General features: G+C 35.9%; 3 protein-coding genes across 3 annotated transcripts; all 3 read left to right on the forward strand.

The window, feature by feature from the left end:
* Positions 1 to 5442, forward strand: LOC113503720 (xanthine dehydrogenase-like). The gene is made up of 14 exons (XM_026885795.1): positions 1 to 155; positions 322 to 692; positions 777 to 997; positions 1102 to 1204; positions 1290 to 1417; positions 1570 to 1860; positions 1948 to 2109; positions 2287 to 2415; positions 2554 to 3038; positions 3267 to 3450; positions 3554 to 3749; positions 3865 to 4631; positions 4765 to 5186; positions 5397 to 5442. The coding sequence occupies exons 1-13, from the start codon at positions 142 to 144 to the stop codon at positions 5041 to 5043; spliced, it is 3330 nt and encodes a 1109-aa protein (XP_026741596.1). The 5' UTR covers positions 1 to 141; the 3' UTR covers positions 5044 to 5186; positions 5397 to 5442.
* A 3352-nt stretch (positions 5443 to 8794) lies between these two features.
* LOC113503722 (abscisic-aldehyde oxidase-like) lies at positions 8795 to 13320 on the forward strand. Its single transcript, XM_026885797.1, has 11 exons — positions 8795 to 8896; positions 9432 to 9589; positions 9858 to 10018; positions 10149 to 10531; positions 10763 to 10983; positions 11252 to 11354; positions 11503 to 11627; positions 11761 to 12051; positions 12192 to 12353; positions 12606 to 12734; positions 12817 to 13320. Exons 1-11 carry the CDS (start codon positions 8854 to 8856, stop codon positions 13303 to 13305), a joined length of 2265 nt encoding a protein of 754 aa, XP_026741598.1. The 5' UTR covers positions 8795 to 8853; the 3' UTR covers positions 13306 to 13320.
* A 105-nt stretch (positions 13321 to 13425) lies between these two features.
* On the forward strand, positions 13426 to 15873 carry LOC113503721 (aldehyde oxidase 1-like). The gene is made up of 6 exons (XM_026885796.1): positions 13426 to 13603; positions 13718 to 13913; positions 13992 to 14758; positions 14868 to 15057; positions 15139 to 15252; positions 15678 to 15873. The coding sequence occupies exons 1-6, from the start codon at positions 13541 to 13543 to the stop codon at positions 15746 to 15748; spliced, it is 1401 nt and encodes a 466-aa protein (XP_026741597.1). The 5' UTR covers positions 13426 to 13540; the 3' UTR covers positions 15749 to 15873.
* The last annotated feature ends 2711 nt before the right edge of the window (positions 15874 to 18584 follow it).

Consider the following 18584-nt stretch of genomic DNA (forward strand, 5'->3'; position numbering starts at 1 on the left):
GTGACCATAGGCTCATGCGATGGATGGGACATAGTGACGATCGAAGGCTTGGGTAATAGGAAGACCGGTTACCATACTCTGCAAAAGACGTTGGCTGAAAACAATGGAACCCAATGCGGATACTGCAGCTGTGGCTGGGTGATGGCCATGCATGGGTAATTTAACTATGTCCACTTTTATTACTTACACTTAAAAATTTCATCTTTCATCGTCCATATAATTGATTGGGTATTCAAAACAAATATAATTTAAACTGAATGGCATCCTTGACCATGTAAATTAATGTGTAACTATAATACGATTTTTTTATAAACTTTATAGAGTCATGGAGAGCAAAGGAAACTTTACTATGAAAGAACTCGAAAATTCTTTCGGTAGCAACATCTGCCGTTGCACTGGTTACCGTCCTATCCTAGAAGCTTTTAAGAAGTTCGCTGTGGATGCTCCAAAAGAAGACAGAATTACGGACGTTAGTAAATTAGCTATTTGCAATAGTAAAGGAAAATGTTGTAAAGATGAAGAAGGCTGGTGCATGGTTAACGAAGATGATGCGCATATGAATAAAGTAAAGTCAATCCGACTTAAAGATGGTAAAAACTGGTTTAAAGCTAGAGTTTTACAAGATATTTTTGATATATTTGCAAAAGAAGGTACAGATTCTTATATGCTGGTCGGTGGAAATACTGCAAAAGGTACGGATATTATAAGCCTTTTCCTATTAGAGTTTTACGTAACTGGTAGTGATAAAAGTTATAATTACTGATTTATCTTCACAGGCGTCTCTCCCATAAGTGAATATCCTCGAGTAATGATTGATATAAGTGCAGTCCATGAGCTGAGAGCTGTGCAATACGATCAGAACATAATAATTGGAGCTGCCACGACGTTGACAGAATTTCAAAACATTTTGGAAGCTAAGTCAACTGAAAACGCCTTCAGCTATTTTAATCAATTGATCTATCATGTGAAGCTAGTAGCTCACATTCCTGTACAAAATGTAAGTATGTTCCTTGTTTTAAATGATGATTTATAATTGAAAAGTCTATTTATCATATTTTGTAACTTATTTTATTATTCCCTTATTCCTTATCATATTCCCAGATAGGAACGATTGCCGGGAATTTGATGATCAAGCATGCAGACAACATGTTCCAGTCTGATATATTCCTTCTGTTAGAGACTGTCGGGGCCATGTTAAATATTGGTAAGATTAAAAAAACTATATATATAAATGTTCTGTTCTGATTTTACCTCTTACAAAACTGTTAATTCAAACGTTTGTTTTCAAGTGGACCAGCAGCAAACGAAGTATACAGTCTCATTAGTAGACTTCTTGAAGATGGATATGAAAGGAAAAGTAATTGTGAACGTCATGTTTCCACCTCTAAGTGATAGACATAAAATCTATACATATAAGGTACGATATTCTTACTTCTACTCAAGATTTTTTCATTTGTTGTTTTAGTCTTATGAAAATAATTTATATTTCTAGTACACATATAGTTTTATTTATATGTTGCATACTTTACTTTTTGATATTTGATTCCTAACTTTATTATGATGTTTCAGTTGATGTCTAGAGCCCAAAGTGTTCACGCCATCGTCAACGCAGGTTTCCTTTACGAGTTGGATCCCACCACGAACGTGGTTCAAAGTGCACGGATTGTGTATGGCGCTTTATCCCCTAACTTCACCAGAGCAAAAGCTACCGAGGCTTATCTGATTGGAAAGCCTTTGTTCACCAACGAAACGCTGCAAGGAGCAATGGGAGTCTTGAATGGAGAGATGATCATTGTAGAAAATCCTCCAGAACCATCTGTAGAATATAGACGGTATCTTGCTTGTGCACTGTTTTATAAGGTTAGCATTAAAACAAATAATTTATTTCTATATAACGCTAAAATAATTATTGATTATTTTTATGAATTCAATTTCCCCAAATTCCAGGGACTTTTGACACTCTCCCCACCCGAGATGTTACAGCGTCGTCTGAATTCTGGTGCTGTTAGCTTGCATGATGTGAGACCGGTATCGACTGGGCAGCAGGTCATACAAACTGATCCTAATCTGTGGCCTTATAATCAACCTATTATGAAGGACGAAGCAATGGTTGGTCTAAGTTTTGATTGTTTTTCACTTAACGCCTATTCTTAAAGGACAGTTTCATCTAATACAAAAAAAGTAATAAAATTTCCTGAGGCCTACTAATAGTTGCTATTGCTAAAACATAAGGAGAAACATTAATATTATTAGAAGAGTCATTTTTAATTTTATTTTTCCAATCAGATTCAATGCGCTGGAGAAGCTAAATTTACTGAAGATATTCCTGCCATGCCTGGTCAAGTGTATGGAGCATTTGTATTAAGTACTATCGCTCTGGGAACTATCGTTAAAATTGATGCCAGCGCTGCATTGGTGAGTAACAAAATTACTACAACAAACAAAAAAAGTAAACTAACCTTTTTTTTATTGGACATTGTTACCGGAATACATATCAACTTAAGACCCGTACTTGTTATTGTTACTTCTACTAAAAATACATTTTTTTTCCAGAGTACTCCTGGTGTTCTAGCATTCTACACAGCCAAAGATATTCCCGGCCTTAACTCCTACACGCCTAATGACATTTCATTATACTCCGCCAATGAAGAAATTTTATGCGATGGTAATGTCAGATACTATAATCAGCCTATAGGAATTGTAGTAGCTGAGACTCACCAAATAGCGTCCAGAGCAACGCAACTTGTCCAAGTAAAGTACAACAGTGGAGCAAAACCGGTAATAGATATCAAAGAAGCTGTTAAGGATAGTTCTAGAAGTAGTCTTGTGACGTCATTTGAAGCCACGAATCCTGGTACAGATGTGTACAAAACTATATCTGGCAGTAACACGTTATATGGACAATACCATTTCCCTATGGAAACATTAGCTTGCATCGCGAAACCAACTGAAGAAGGTCTGGAAGTGCACTCGACGACACAATATCTTGATGGTGTACAGACTATGATAGCTAGAGCTCTTAATATGGATGCAAGCAGGTAAGAATATATTTGTACTTACCTAGATATTTCTATCTCTCTTTTGAAGCACACGAAATAGTGCACGTAGTGATTAGAGTTTGTAAATAAAATAGGCGAGGCGAAACACTTCACACACGATTTATTAATTCAAAACGCCTGACGATTAAACCTTAGCAATATCACAAACAAGCATAATACAAAAACTAGTGAACATATTACCATTCTTATATTATGATATTTTTATAGGATCGACGTGCACGTTCGTCGCCTCGGTGGTGGGTATGGATTGAAGTTATCCCGCGGCTCACAGGCTGCAGTGGCCTGCAGTCTGATTGTACAAAAGCTGCAACGTCCATGCCGATTCGTTTTGCCTTTGTCGACAATTATGCAATCTGTAGGAAAGAGGACACCATGTATTTCAATTTTCGAGGTAGAGTTAATCTATTTTAAATGTGCTTCTAATCTAGGGTTTTAAGTACTGAGTATATATAGAACCATTAAAAGGAAATATTGAGTCATTTTTTTTATTTTAGGTAGCAGTAAATCGCGAAGGTCTCATCCAAAGTCTAGATTCTAATCTCTATGAGGATAGTGGATACGTGATCAACGAAATGATGTCAACACTAGGACTCGACGTCTACAACAACTGCTACGACAAATCTAAGATTAACTACAAAGTCTACGACACCGTCACGGATATGGCCTCTAATACGTTCTGTAGATCGCCAGGTAAGATTGACATTCAGATCATATATATTAGTATTTCAAGATAACTAAATGTTTTGTCTAAATATTTATCCAATTAAATGTAAATATTATTAAATAAATACCCCTAATTATACAGGTACGCTTGAAGCTATATCGGCATTCGAACACATAATGGAACAAATTTCATATGAGCTATCCGTAGATCCTGCGGAGGTCAGATTAGCAAATACCGATCCAGACCATTTGACTGAAATGAAAAATGTTTTTGAAACTCTCAAGACAAATGCCGATTATGTTTCTCGAAGAGCGGCAGTTAATTCATATAATACAGAAAATAGATGGAAAAAACGAGGTTTGAGGTGGGCTTTCGTTAAGTGGGTGCCGACTGGAGCTCAACAATTCAACGTCATCATGTCTGTCTACCGCGTTGATGGTACGATAACGATAACCCATGCTGGAGTTGAAATGGGTCAAGGCATAAACACCAAAGCCAAACAGATTGCGGCTCATCTTCTCAACGTACCTCTTGATAAAATTCAAATTAAAGGCAACAACACTCACGTTGCACCGAACAGTTATCTAAGTGGAGGAAGTCTTACTACTACAAGTGTTATGATTGGCCTGAAGAAATGTTGCGAACAATTGAATGCGCGGTTAGAACCGATTCGAGCTACTTTAGAAAATCCAACATGGGAAGAACTGATAGCTGCAGCCTCTACTGCGGACGTTGATCTACAAACTCATGGATACGCGGGATTTAATGATGCCCAATCATATCACGTGTATGGAATGGCATTATGTGAAGTAGAACTTGATGTTTTGACAAATGAATTTGAAATATTGAGAGTCGATTTATTACAAGATGTGGGGTTGAGCGTTAGTCCTGAAATTGATATTGGTCAAGTAAGTTTATGCTTGTAATTTTAAACAATCCGAATAATATAAATAGGTTTTTAACCAGTAGCGTCTCTTTGCCACAGTAATATATCAAAGCGTGTCAAAGAGAGATTTTATTAAAATCTCTCCATATTTACAGGTTGAAGGAGGCTTTGTCATGGGCTTAGGGTACTGGACTTGCGAGAAACTTGTCTACACTGAACAAGGGCAGATTTTGACAGACAGAACATGGAACTACCATCTGCCTTTGGCCAAAGATATACCTCAAGACTTCAGAGTGTATCTGAAGAAGAACTCTTACAGCAATGATTTCATAATGGGAGCTAAAGGTAGAAAAGAAACAGATTATAAAATCTGCCTGTACTGCACATTCTTTAGTGTCCTTCAGATATTATCCTCTTCATTTCTCTTGTTTTGATCATTTATTAATAGAACCTTTCATTTTAGGAACTGGGGAGCCACCTATTTGTGCGGCAGTGGTCATAGCATTCGCAATCCGGGAAGCCATGGTTGAGGCAAGGAAGGAAATTGGGATTCCTTCCACAGAGTGGTTCCCTATTGGTCAGTGTTTATTTGTGGAATACTACTTAATCAATAATTGTATTTTTTTTTATGCCAACAGCTAAATCTTGAAAAGCCGAAAGTTTTTTTTTTTGTTTTATAAAATTTTTGACTAAACACTTTAGCATTATGTAATTATTTTGAAAAACATGGTGTTATCTCAGAATTTTGGATGTTAAATGATACTCAATAAATCGTTTTTGTTCACAGATGGGCCATATTCAGGTGAAGCTATCCACAACGCCATTAAAACAAACATAAAAGACTTTAGATTTTATTAAATAGAATAAGCCATTATTATTGTTATAGAGTTCATCTGCTTACATTAATAAAAATTATGAAAAGTTAATATTTTTTGTTTCTCTTATTCATAATAATCCATTTTAAAACTAACGAAATGAAGCATGAGAGTGAAAGATGGAATTTCGTGTTGATAGTTATCTATATGTATATGTAAATTTTAAGCCTATAGATATGTATATGTATATGTACTATAAACATAATTTGAAGCGGTAGGCCCTAATGAAACTTGAGTTCATCAGTATAGTTCTCAAGTCACGGCAGTTATAATAAAAAAATATAGAATACCAACGTTTCATGTTTAATTATTACGTTTTTTCACCACTTCAGTAATGAAATTATCGTGGTGGATGAAGAATGCTGAGCTACGTCTTGTAGTTGGCGCTCTTGCTTCAGAAAATAGTCCCGCTTAGGTATCTGATGTTCGACTTAATTCAGAGAGAACTCTACGATCTTTCTTTTTGCGAACGGAAATCATCAAATCACTGCTTTTGCTTTGGCTTGAGCGGAAGGGAATATCAGAGTTTTATTGACGAAAACCTACCCATGTTCCTTTTTCTTGTAATTCTTTCATAATCCTGCTGGCCCGGAAAGCTTCAGCCCTGATACGTTCCACAGAGCTTGCTGACCTCTTTTTCAGGTGCTTTCAGGAGCTCAGTACAGCGTTCCGTTTTTACTTTCTGGTACGGAACTCTAGAAACAGGACCCTTACACTGTAATAGCTCTATGACTCTTTTGAGTACTTCAGAGGGCCTACCACCACGTCTTATAGTAATATTACTACAAAGTGTGGAAGCTTAATAGCACACTATGTCGCGTAGAATGGCGTCTCTCTTTCACAGTGAGTAATAATTTCTCTTCACTTTGCAACTAAGTAAATAGTAATGTCGTTGTATTGACAATTTTTTTTCATTTGTTTACCGAGCAAAAATATGATAATATGAATAACAATTGTACTTCAATGAAAACGTATAAAAAATATACAGACGTAAAACGTATATAGAATTTAGCGTTTGTGTGATCCTCCTCAAATCATTGTTCTGTGTCTAGATAACATAGTGCATTTGACTTAAATGTTTGTGAAAACCGCTGCTTTACAAAGATTGAATTCCTTTTTGCAGGAGTTAAAAATACTTCTGATTTTTGATAAAGCTTTCCAAATGTCAGGTCTTTGTCAAGGTAATTTTGTAACTGTCACTATTTTCTGCTCAATCTGCGCACCAAAAACTAAGTATGCTTATAATGAGAGGCGTGAGATTCTTAACTAAATGCAGAATTAAAACGGTACAATCTTAGATTTCCAAAAGACAACTTAAGACTCGCTTTAACTTAGATCGACGTCATTCCATCTTAAAAGTCGCAATTCACTAGCACAGACCAGCTGAAACACTAATTATTTCAGCTGTCCGCATCTGATCGTAAACATTCACGTGTTGCCGAGCAGAGAGAAGACGTAACGTGAGGAAAGAGAAAAAGAAAATTGTTGATCGTTCGATTATGTCACGCTCATTATATGTTAAGAAATTTCATTCTTGTGTCGCTGGGGGTTTCACAAACCTTCAAGTCACTAGTACGAAGACACCCAGACTTAGGGCAAGCATTTTTGGATCACACACTTGCCTTTCCTTTCCTACTCGGGGATTAAACTCGCGACACTTTGCGATCATTAGCTCGGCTTTCTTACTTTTGTAATGTCAACAGTTCTACCAAACTCATTGTGTTGTTCTGTTTACCTTACAGGCGCTTCTTCCACTTATATTCGACATCCTAAAATTATGAGAGTTACTCTTTCTATATCTTGCAAGTCGTTTTATAACAACTCACTATATAAATAACGCACCTATTTAATTACACAGGTGTTGATATAACAATTGAAAATGCAGTCGAAGCGTTATTTGTTTTTATACATATATCATTAAAACACGTGCTTAAGAACGTGCTAATTTTGGTAACATACCACTTACATGCCAAGGAACTTGGAAAGTACGAAACATAGATGAACTCCTTGCAAAACAGTCATTGTAATGTCTATTATTTTTTAATTACGTCGTCCATTATTAATTTTGTCCGTTGATAATTGACGTGTTCAAAAAATTTAAATAAATCAAATTGCACTAATTTTAAAAATACCCAAACTCTTGTTCACTTTGCATCGACGCGTAAAGCTGGAAATGTTGCTTGACAGATATTTTGCCGCATGAAAACTTCAAATGTCTTTAACACACAATTTTCACTACAGGCTTTTCATACAAAGGACAATGTCAAATGTAAGCCCATTCGATACATTTTTCTTGTGTAACTTAGTTAAAATCACTCATAACAGAATCAACAGATCAAATTCAATAAATAAAGAATTATAAGTAACGATGTGGCAAAAAAAATGATAAAACATACAAATTGCATCACATTTGTACAAATAATCCTCACTTGTACATTGAGAATGATATGATAAATAATGAAAACATACGAGAACATTTCAAAATGTGCACCTATAAAATATGATTAAAATTATTAATATAATCATTTAAACACTTAACTGTTCTTCCTGTGCGCAGGACTGACAGTTTTCTTAAATTTCAAAGCTACTCGTATTTACTTATCAATTTTACATGCCTTTAGCCAAATGACATGTATACACATATCCCATATTTGATAATAAATTGAAAAAAAATAACACAGTTACACAAGTTAACAATTTCAAAACAAAAACGAAATAAATATGTGGGTTATTTCATTCAAACTTAAAATTACATTTTAAAACTTTTTTTTTTCTCTAGCCCACTGTGTCCCACAGCTGGGCAAAGGCCGCCCCCAAATCCTTCCACGACTCTCTATTCTGGGCCGCTTCCTAGGTCGCCCACGACGACGCCATCCATCCGTTGGCTCCCATAGTGTGGTGACTTTGGCCCAACGATCGCTTTCCATGCGGCTAACGTTACCCGCCCAATCCCATTTTAGCCTGTCAGCCTTTTTGCCGACGTCTGTAATCCCAGTTTTGGAACGCAGCATGGTGTTCGGAATTCGGTCTTGCAACCTAACACCAAGAATGCTGCGTTCCATAGCTCTTTGGCAAACTCCAAGGCGGAATTTCTGTGAGTCGGTCAGCGACCAGGTCTGAGCACCTTAAGTTAAGATGGGCAGGATACACATATCAATGAGCTTCCGCTTCAGGGAAATCGGCAGATCACCCTTCATGAGCGTCTTCATAGACCAGATTAAAACTATGTACAATAAATATTAATTTACAGAAAAAAATATTTATTGTCATTTTTACAACCGTATGTTTCCATTGGAAATCCTATAAAATTGGTCTTAATGAAGAGATCATGTAAATTCAGTCCGTACCGGCTAATAGTGAGGAGCAGTCATGGACAACATTAAGATCAAAGTCAATGGGGTCCAACACACGGGTGCGTTTATAATTGTTATTATTCTCTTTGCTTTTATTACATAGGACTCCTGCAAGAAACCAAGATTCTTGGAAGCTGAGGCCGTGAATTAGTTTAAATGTTGTTTTAATAAGTGCTGTGTTCTTATCAAATGTATTGTGGTGATCAGATAAGCAGTCGTTATCTTTAAAATATTGATATTCAGCTGCAGTTGTTGCCCGGGGCGTCAGTATTGTTAGCATAATTATGTGTTTAGTAAAATTGAATCAAGATATTAGTTGGGACAATCTGAAGAGCAATATCCAAATCAGTTAAATTTCGCAGGACTAGCATCACTTTACAACGCTTTATGAATATCTGGCAAGATTTCGATTTCTGTTTCGACTGTCAAGGCAAGGGTTGTAGGTTCGGTTTCGATATCGGTACAGACCAGTCTTTTCAAATTTCGAATAAAGTGAATTAAGGCACCACGTTAAAAACAGCATACCTAAGTATTTTTCAACTATGTATATCAGTCCAGTTGGAATATATTTTAGTTTGTTTGTTTTTTTTTTAGTTGGAAGTGAGGTGAGCTCCGATGTGATGCTGGTGGACTACCTCCGTAACTTCCTGGAACTGCGCGGTACCAAGTACAGTTGTCGCGAGGGAGGCTGCGGAGCCTGCATCGTAACAGCTTCTAAAACTCCTGGCACTCCATATGTATCAGTTAATTCTGTAAGTAAAGGTTGGCGAAGGTTCCATTTTACTTGCTTATAAGTGAAACATGAATTGTAGCGTAATGGATGATTGGGAAAACAATAAATGAAAATATATTTTCAACAGCGATTTAAATTAAATTAAATATGCAGCATATTTGACAAGGGAGGAATATGGCGCTGATGATAAAAAAATAAGCAAGAAAAAATATTTCAGTAGTTCCTATTTATAAAAAGATTAAGAAGTACATATATACTGACTATGATTTCATTTTATTTTGTATCAGTGTTTGGTGGCAGTCACATCTTGTGATGGCTGGGACATTAGAACGATAGAAGGTTTGGGCAACAAGAAGGATGGGTACCACAAGGTCCAAACGACGTTGGCAGAGAACCATGGAAGTCAGTGCGGGTACTGCAGCTGTGGATGGGTTATGGCCATGCAAGGGTGAGATATTTTTAATAACCTCAGCGTGATAAAATGAGGGGAATTATATTTATGATTTTACTTTTTTGAAAGTATCATAATTATTTTTTTTCCTTTTAAATCTCATTAAACATCATTTTCGTCTTAACAGCGTCTTAGAAACCAAAAAAGACCTAACTATGAAAGAAATAGAGAATTCATTCGGTAGCAACCTTTGCCGTTGTACCGGGTACAGACCAATTATTGAGGCATTCAAGAAGTTTGCCAAAGATGCACCGAAAGAAGAAAGAATTATGGATTTACAAAGTCTGTATATTTGCAACAAAAATGGAAATAAATGTTGTAGTGAAAAAGAAGATGATTGGTGTATGGTAGAAAAGAATGATACTGAATTGGAAAGTAACAAAGTAAAGGAATTGGTTTTAAAAGATGGTAGAAAATGGTTCCAGGCCAAGAGAATATGCGACATATTTGATATTTTAGCGAGAGAAGGCACTGATTCGTATATGCTGGTTGCTGGAAATACTGCCAAAGGTAGCACATTTTTGTTAATTAATTTAACATACTAAGATTGCAATAATGTGTAAGTGACCAATTTTCGATTTGACAACAAATATGAATAAGAATCCTTAAAGCAAGTGCCAGCTACACAAACAAAAATAAGGTGAAATCGAGATATTTCCATCCCGATCATATTGCAATAGTTGGTTTTACCTATTGTCCCATACTAGAAAAATCTTACATAAAATTACCATTATTTTACAGGTGCTATTCCCATTGATGAGTACCCTAAAATTCTGATTGACATCAATAATGTCCAATCTCTAAAAACCATCGAAACCGATCAAAATGTCATCCTTGGAGGAGCATTAACTCTTACCGAGTTTATGGATGTACTCAAATCAAAATCTTCGGACAAGAATTTCAGCTACTTTACCAAATTTTATAATCATATGGATCTAGTCGCTCACATCCCTGTGAGAAATGTAAGTTTTATATGAATTAATTATTGTTTTATGTAGATTACCTTCTGAGTAAAGATTCGTTTCAGCTGTCCTCATATTGATCTTGCGTTTATCTCCAATTTTAATTTATACAAATTGAGGAAAGTTTCGATAAATGCTCTTTCGAAAAGATTCGACATGATACTCGTACCAGTTAACTTCATTCTACGTAAAAATATGAACTAGAAGTGTCATTATCCTTTAAGGCTTTATAACCGTACGATATTTACATAAATATAATGATAACTAGGTGGGTACCATCGCTGGAAACCTGATGATCAAACATGGCTACAACATGTACCCGTCCGATGTATTCCTGCTATTTGACGCTGTTGGTGCAGAGTTGACCATTGGTATGTTTACTTTCGTCCATTCCCTCACTTAACTTTTTATTGAATCTCTAGATCGTCTAGACTACCGAAGATTTTTCGGTCAATCTAGGCATAGTGATATTGCTTAGACTGTCTCGATTTTCAAAATTTCATGTTTTTTTCATTCCAGGATCTAGAACCGAAAAGTTTACAGTTACAATGGATGAGTTTTTGAAACTAGACATGAAAGGAAAATTGATCATAAATGTTATGCTTCCACCCCTTAATGAAGATTATCTTCTGTACACCTATAAGGTAGGTTGTCGTATTTGGTACGGTTCAGTTGTCGAGTTTGTAAAAACAGTTGAGCATCTGAAATAAAAAACATGATACTTATTTCGTCTTTTTTGTAAGAGGCTGATATTAATTGGAATTTTTGTTTTTACAGCTTATGTCAAGAGCCCAAAGTGCTCACTCCATAGTCAACGCTGGATTCCTATACAAAATTGATCGCAAGAAGGATGTGATTGAGAAAGCTAGAGTCGTTTTCGGTCACTTATCATCAACGTTCATAAGGGCAAGAGCGACTGAAAGTTACCTGGTTGGAAAGAGGTTGTTTGAGAATGAAACGGTGCAAGGTGCTTTGGGAGTATTGGACGGAGAAATGCTTGTTGAAGATAATCCTCCTGAACCGTCTGTAGAGTTCAGAAGGTATTTAGCAAAGGCTTTGATGTTTAAGGTGAGATTATTTCTTGTTACTTCTAATATTTCATTTTCACATGACCATAAACAAGTACTATGACTTGTCTAGTAAGCGAATCTTCGTTATGACATATTCACTAAATTGCAAATCGTTTACGTATTTTTTTTGTATTTTAGGGCATTCTTTCTCTATGTCCATCTTCAACCAGAGGCCAACGTTTGTCATCTGGGGCTATTAACATCCGTGAAAATAGACCTGTCACGACTAGCCGTCAGGTTTATGAATCTGACCCTAAGATGTGGCCATTAAACCAGCCTATCGCTAAAGTGGAAGCAACGGTAAGTACTTGAAGTGAAAAACGACTTATAATACTACATATTAGAAGCTAACACTGATAATGCATATAACAGTTTACGTTTTCAAATGCCATCAAGGCAAACGTAGACGTAGTCACATAAACTGGTGCTGAGTCACTCAATAAGACGCCCTTAAACATATCAATGAAGTATGTAATATCAAGCTATTTATTGCCTTTTTGTGGGAGATAGCTCCCAAAAATAAGTATTCCGTAATAATTTATCTTATTCTAGGTTCAATGTGCCGGAGAAGCTCTTTACACAGAAGACATTCCTGCCCTCCCTCGCGAAGTCTTCGCCTCCTTCGTACTCAGCACTGTGGCTTTGGGTACGATAGTCAAAATTGATGCTAGCGCTGCTTTGGTAAGTCTCCATTAGAGTATGAAGTAAACCAGTTACATAAAATTTTCAACAAGAATAGTTTGAATGTTTCCTTTTCTTTTAGAAATATCCAGGAGTAGTTGCATTCTATACGGCTAAAGATATACCCGGATTAAACTCGTTCACACCACACGACAGCTTGTTCTACACGGCTAATGAAGAAATATTGTGTGACGGCAACGTCAAATTCTACCATCAGCCAATTGGTATTATCGTAGCAGAGACTCAGCATGTAGCTGATAGAGCTTCCAAACTCGTTGTAGTGAAGTACAGTAATGTTAGAAAACCAGTCATAGATATTAAAGAAGCAGTAAAAGATGAAAGTAAAAATACTCTTCACGCTTCAGCTGAAGCAACAAACCCTGGTACAGATGTGTACAAGACGATAACTGGCAGTAACACATTCTATGGTCAATGTCACTTCCCATTAGAGAGCATTGTTTGTGTAGCAAAGCCTATTGAAGAAGGACTTGAAATACACGCGGCTACGCAATGGCTTGATGGAGTACACACGATGGTATCAAGGGCATTGAATTTGGGTGAAAATAAGTGAGTTATTTATTTTTATAGCTAAATCATAAATTGTGTAATATAAAATACACAGAGATTTTTTTCTCTTCATGGGGTTATTTTGGGAGTGTAATAATCCTAATTTCTTTTTTTCCAGGATCGATGTCCATGTTCGTCGTATCGGCGGTGGCTATGGTTTGAAAATCTCCCGAAGCATCCAATCAGCTGTTGCTTGTAGTCTTGTCGCGCACAAACTGAACCGCCCGTGCCGATTCATCATGTCTTTAAGTTCCATACTTAAATCCGTTGGAAAGAGATTCCCTTGCCATACGACCTTCGAGGTACTAATATTTATAAAATTACATATTTTTAACATCTCGTATTCAGAAAAGTAAAGTGTAAAGAAAAGTATAGTGTTAGCTGATGTTATTTAGTCATAAATTTAATATTTCCAGGCCGCAGTAAACAGTTCCGGTCAGTTGCAATACCTAAATGCTGAACTTTATGAAGACAATGGTTACAAAACCAACGAAATGGTTTCCACAATCGGCATGGACGTGTACAACAACTGTTATGATAAATCTAAGATTAATTTCAAGTACTACGACTCCATAACTGACATGCCCAAGAATACTTTCTGTAGATCACCTGGTAGGTAGCTTAATATAAGTTTTTTTAAATATCTAAGAATGTAATTTCCTTCACACTAAGTCGTTTTGTCTAAACCAGGTTCTATGGAAGCTATTACTAACATGGAGTGCATTATGGAACAAATTTCCTACGAACTCTCAATGGATCCCGTAGCCGTACGATTAGCCAACTTAGATCATGAGCAATACGGAGAAATGGCAAAAATGGTTGAAGAAGTTAAAGTCCAAACTGACTATGTACCTAGACGAGCGGCAGTTGATTCATTTAACGCTGAAAACAGATGGAAGAAGCGCGGTCTCCGATGGGCTTTCGCTAGATGGGCTCCCATTGGAGCACAACATTTTGACCTTAACCTCGCGGTTTACCATGCTGATGGTACCGTAGCTATTACCCACGCTGGTGTTGAAATGGGACAAGGAATCAACACTAAGGCAATCCAACTCACTTCCTACTTACTAAAGATCCCCATTGAGAAGATTCAAGTGAAAGCCAACAGCACAGTCGTCACACCGAACAGTTTCATGTCTGGTGGAAGTTTGACAACCAGTAGTATTATCATTGGTCTCAGAAAATGTTGTGCGGAGTTGAATGCTAGATTGGAACCTTTTAGAGCATCTTTAGAAAACCCTACTTGGGAGGAACTGATCACAGCAGCGTATGGTGCTGATGTAGATCTGCAAACTCACGGATTTACTGGCTTTGGTGATGCACAAGTCTATGATGTGTACGGTATGGCCTTGTGTGAAGTTGAACTTGACGTTTTGACTGCTGAGTACGAAATCTTGAGAGTGGATATGATACAAGATGTAGGTGTGAGTCTTAACCCTGATATTGATATTGGACAAGTAAGTAATTCTACGCATACTTTTTTGTCTTTAAATTTCTTATTTAATAGACGAGTATCAAAATGTATTTATATTTCCTTTCTCATTTTCTTAAAATCATGTACTTCAGGTTGAGGGAGCCTTCATTATGGGTCTTGGTTACTGGACATGCGAGAAGCTGGTTTATACCGAAGAAGGCGAAAATCTGACCAACCGTGCTTGGGATTACCATCTTCCAGTCTCTAAGGACATTCCTCAGGACTTCAGGATTTACCTGAAAAAGAACTCATACAGTAATGAAAGGATTCTTGGATCTAAAGGTAAGGCAATAATGCGTGTTATTATCTAGAAGTCATTGAATAATATTAAAATATGAAAATAAATACTTTCTTTGTAACTAGGAACTGGTGAACCCCCGATTTGTGCTTCAGTCGTCGTACCATTCGCAATCAGAGAAGCTATAACTCAAGCAAGAAAAGAAGCAGGCATACCTAGCACTGAGTGGTTCCAAATTGGTACGTGTCCTAGTATTTTTTTTATCCTGTTAAAACGCCAGGGACATCGTCCTTTAAAGGCCGCCAAGTCTTTCAGTAATATTATTGTGGGTATCAAAAAGAAATGGCGTTCTATGGCGGGCATTGCGCTTTCACCCTTCAGAAACCATAATAATATCATATCAAGAAGCTGTGGTAGAACCTCACATTTATTATTGGCCATCGTCTCTTAGCCTTTTCCCAACTAAGTTGGGGTTGGCTTCCAGTCTCATCGGATGCAGTTGAACCTTTGTTTGACTAGGAGCGACTGCATATCTGATTTCCTCAATCCAGTTGCTTAATTATACTGGTTGTCAGACTTTCTAGCTTTTGACTACTTGTAATGTAACGACTACAAAGATGTATGAATAACTATAAACTTGACCAGTTTATTCATTTATTTACAGATGGACCTTTCTCTGGAGAGAAAGTCTACAAGTCTCTAAGACCGAATGTCAAGGACTTCAGACTGTACTAGATATATGCCACAGGCAGCTCTTCAGCCAAGTGAAGACACTCAATCGTTACTATTGCGGTTGAAGAAAGATTCCCTAAGAAAAGTGATCCATCTTTTTATTTTTAACAATTTTATAGATATTTTGTAGTTGTTGTTAACTTTTTTTAAATATAATTAATGTGTTATCTGAAGTACCTTATTTTTTACACTTGTTCTTGAACAGTTTAAAAAAAAATTACTGTTTATATTGGAATTGGGGTCTAATTTTTCGTTATTCTACATTTTCATTTCTTGAAATGACTTATTGAATTTGTTTAGTTATATTTTTTTGTTAAGTTTGGAGATTGTTTATTTAGTAAAATATTTCATATTCATTGAAAGTGTTTTTATTTTTTAAACTTCTGCATTAAGGTTCTAAGTATTGAATCTTTGTGTCTCAGGAGTTTCGCAAACATTCAAGTCACATGCACTATGTTTACAATTGTCACGGTAAATCCATGGATGAATAGATGTTTTAACGAGAATCCAGTTAAGTAATTACAATTTAGATATTTTGTCATTATTTGCAAATTCTAATTTGTAAAACGCCCCGCGAAATAATTATTAAATTCCTTAGTGTTTATAACAATACATTAAGCTCATCCAGGCGACTCCTTTAGCAAATGTTAGAGCAACATGTTACTAGTTATCTTATCAAGCGTTAAATTTAATATTTACGATATTTTGAGTTCATAATGTATCGCTTTATGACACTCATTAACTTGCAATACCGCCAAAGTTCATACCGGTTACTTGATCGTAATCTAATGATAATAATTAGTAAAGTCGTTAAATAGCAATAATTTTAAGGTATTAATGATTGACCTGTGATTGGCCAAAGTAATAACCCAGTGGTTACCGTCTGACATGAAGCGGCGACGAGGACAGCCTCGAATGAGATGGCGAAAAAATCTGGATACCTACCACAAAAAAATTATGGAAGGAGCAATAGACCGGACAGAGTATAAAAATCGAAGAGAGGCATTTACCCTGCAGTGGGACAGTAAATGTTAATGCAATAGATAATATGATTGACCAGGCCTCAATTCGCTATTAACAATGGCCGATGAATGAATGAAAATTGGAATAATATTACACTTTTCGTATTCTCTTAAGCATTTTTCTAGGTCAATACATTGAAATTTAATCCAACTGTCATAGAATACATTCGTCGGTAATTGTAAATAGCAGAATCGGGTACCTGGACACATTTTTTGTCATTAAAGTAGGAATAACGTACTAACTTACTCTCTTAGCAAGTCGACAGCTTAAATGTGTCAGGTATATGCCCGACCTTACCCGACCCGAATCTATACTAATATATAAAGCTGAAGAGTTTGTTTGTTTGTTTGAACGCTAATCTCAGGAACTACTGGTCCAAATTGAAAATTTTTTGTGTTGAATAGCCCATTCATCGAGGAAGGCTTTAGGCTATAAACCATCACGCTGTGACTAATAGGAGCGAAGATACAATGGAAAATGTGAAAAAAACAGGGCAGGTATAAATCATAGCTTATAACTTCTACCCACGGGGACGAAGTCGCGGGCAACAGCTAGTGCCTGATAAAATATTTTTTGAACACTTTAACTTATATTAAAAAAAACACTAACATTAAAACTAATGTAAAGTTACAAAAAAAAGACATTGTTTTAATTGGTTTCTTGTTTTTGCGGAATATACTGTACCTTCTGTTATAATTATGCAAAATGATAAGATTTAAATGTGAGTTCGCTATTAATTAGACCATAGTAAAATCAAATGCGTGAAAAGTGTTAAAATTAACATGGATATGGGATCTAAAAACACAAAATAATAATTATCTAAGAACCACCGTACCTACTGTACATGATATTTTTAGAAAAATCACTTATACTTTTAGGCAGCGTTTATGGAATTGACGTATTACTACAGAATTACTAAACGTAAAATAAGAATATAATAACAGAAATATCGCTCTACAATTTGTCGATAATGTCTCAATACAATAACTTAAGTAAGGATGTGAAACAAATAATATTATTCTTAAGAAAGTGCGCGAGATTCCGCATTTTGAAAACACACGAGCGTTGTTTTTGAACGCTCAAGTTAATGATGAAACTTAAACAAAATTAATTTAAGTCATACTGAAATATGTACTATTTATCAAGATTTAAGATAAATACAACATCTGTTATTTACGATATGGATACTTAACTTTAAAATTAATAGATAAAAAAATTAAAACCCACGTTTTTAAATGAATCCATTCAAATTTTATCAAAATCGAACCACCCATTTTTATAGTTGTAAATTTCACAGTCATCGGGTTTGAAGCTACTCTGAAAATTCTAGCCTTATCAGAAAATGCCGCAAATGTATGTAGTTGGCCAATAATAAGTATGACAGAGCACTACATCGCGTAGAGCGCCATCCCTTTTCCACATGCATAGTAACATTGATAGATGTGTTCACTTAGGTTCTCTGAGCCTCTGACTGAATATTTCCATTTAAGATCACTCAACAGATAATCATCATCATACTAGCCTTTTCCCAACTATTTTTGGGCAAGCTTCCAGTCTAACCGCATGTAGCTACAAAGATATATCACACAACGAATAAACTGGTCGTATGTAATAGAGTTAACAATGTATTGAATCGTTGATATTATTGTAAACATCTTCATTATATTATTATACTGCATTTCTATCTAAAATGACAGAATTTATTCACAGTAATTTTCCTTTACTATCTGCACGAGTACCGTAACTAATTTACTCACGATTCACGAACTGAAACGCTTATTGTTGTTTTCCAAATCTATAAATAGCATTTTGTTTT

The sequence above is a fragment of the Trichoplusia ni genome, chromosome 20 (assembly GCF_003590095.1).
Source record: "Trichoplusia ni isolate ovarian cell line Hi5 chromosome 20, tn1, whole genome shotgun sequence".
Classification (NCBI taxonomy): domain Eukaryota; kingdom Metazoa; phylum Arthropoda; class Insecta; order Lepidoptera; family Noctuidae; genus Trichoplusia; species Trichoplusia ni.

Excerpts from the sequence above, each read along its gene's own strand:
- LOC113503722 (XM_026885797.1), top strand. The coding sequence starts at position 8,854 with ATGGACAACATTAAGATCAAAGTCAATGGGGTCCAACACACGG. Across the intron at positions 10,019-10,148 it reads TGGGTTATGGCCATGCAAGG|CGTCTTAGAAACCAAAAAAG; the intron begins GTGAGATATTTT and ends TCGTCTTAACAG. Across the intron at positions 10,984-11,251 it reads CTCACATCCCTGTGAGAAAT|GTGGGTACCATCGCTGGAAA; the intron begins GTAAGTTTTATA and ends AATGATAACTAG.
- LOC113503720 (XM_026885795.1), top strand. Across the intron at positions 1,418-1,569 it reads ATAAAATCTATACATATAAG|TTGATGTCTAGAGCCCAAAG; the intron begins GTACGATATTCT and ends ATGATGTTTCAG. Across the intron at positions 3,451-3,553 it reads CATGTATTTCAATTTTCGAG|GTAGCAGTAAATCGCGAAGG; the intron begins GTAGAGTTAATC and ends TTTTTATTTTAG.
- LOC113503721 (XM_026885796.1), top strand. The coding sequence starts at position 13,541 with ATGTCTTTAAGTTCCATACTTAAATCCGTTGGAAAGAGATTCCCTTGC. Across the intron at positions 13,604-13,717 it reads CTTGCCATACGACCTTCGAG|GCCGCAGTAAACAGTTCCGG; the intron begins GTACTAATATTT and ends TAATATTTCCAG. Across the intron at positions 14,759-14,867 it reads CTGATATTGATATTGGACAA|GTTGAGGGAGCCTTCATTAT; the intron begins GTAAGTAATTCT and ends CATGTACTTCAG.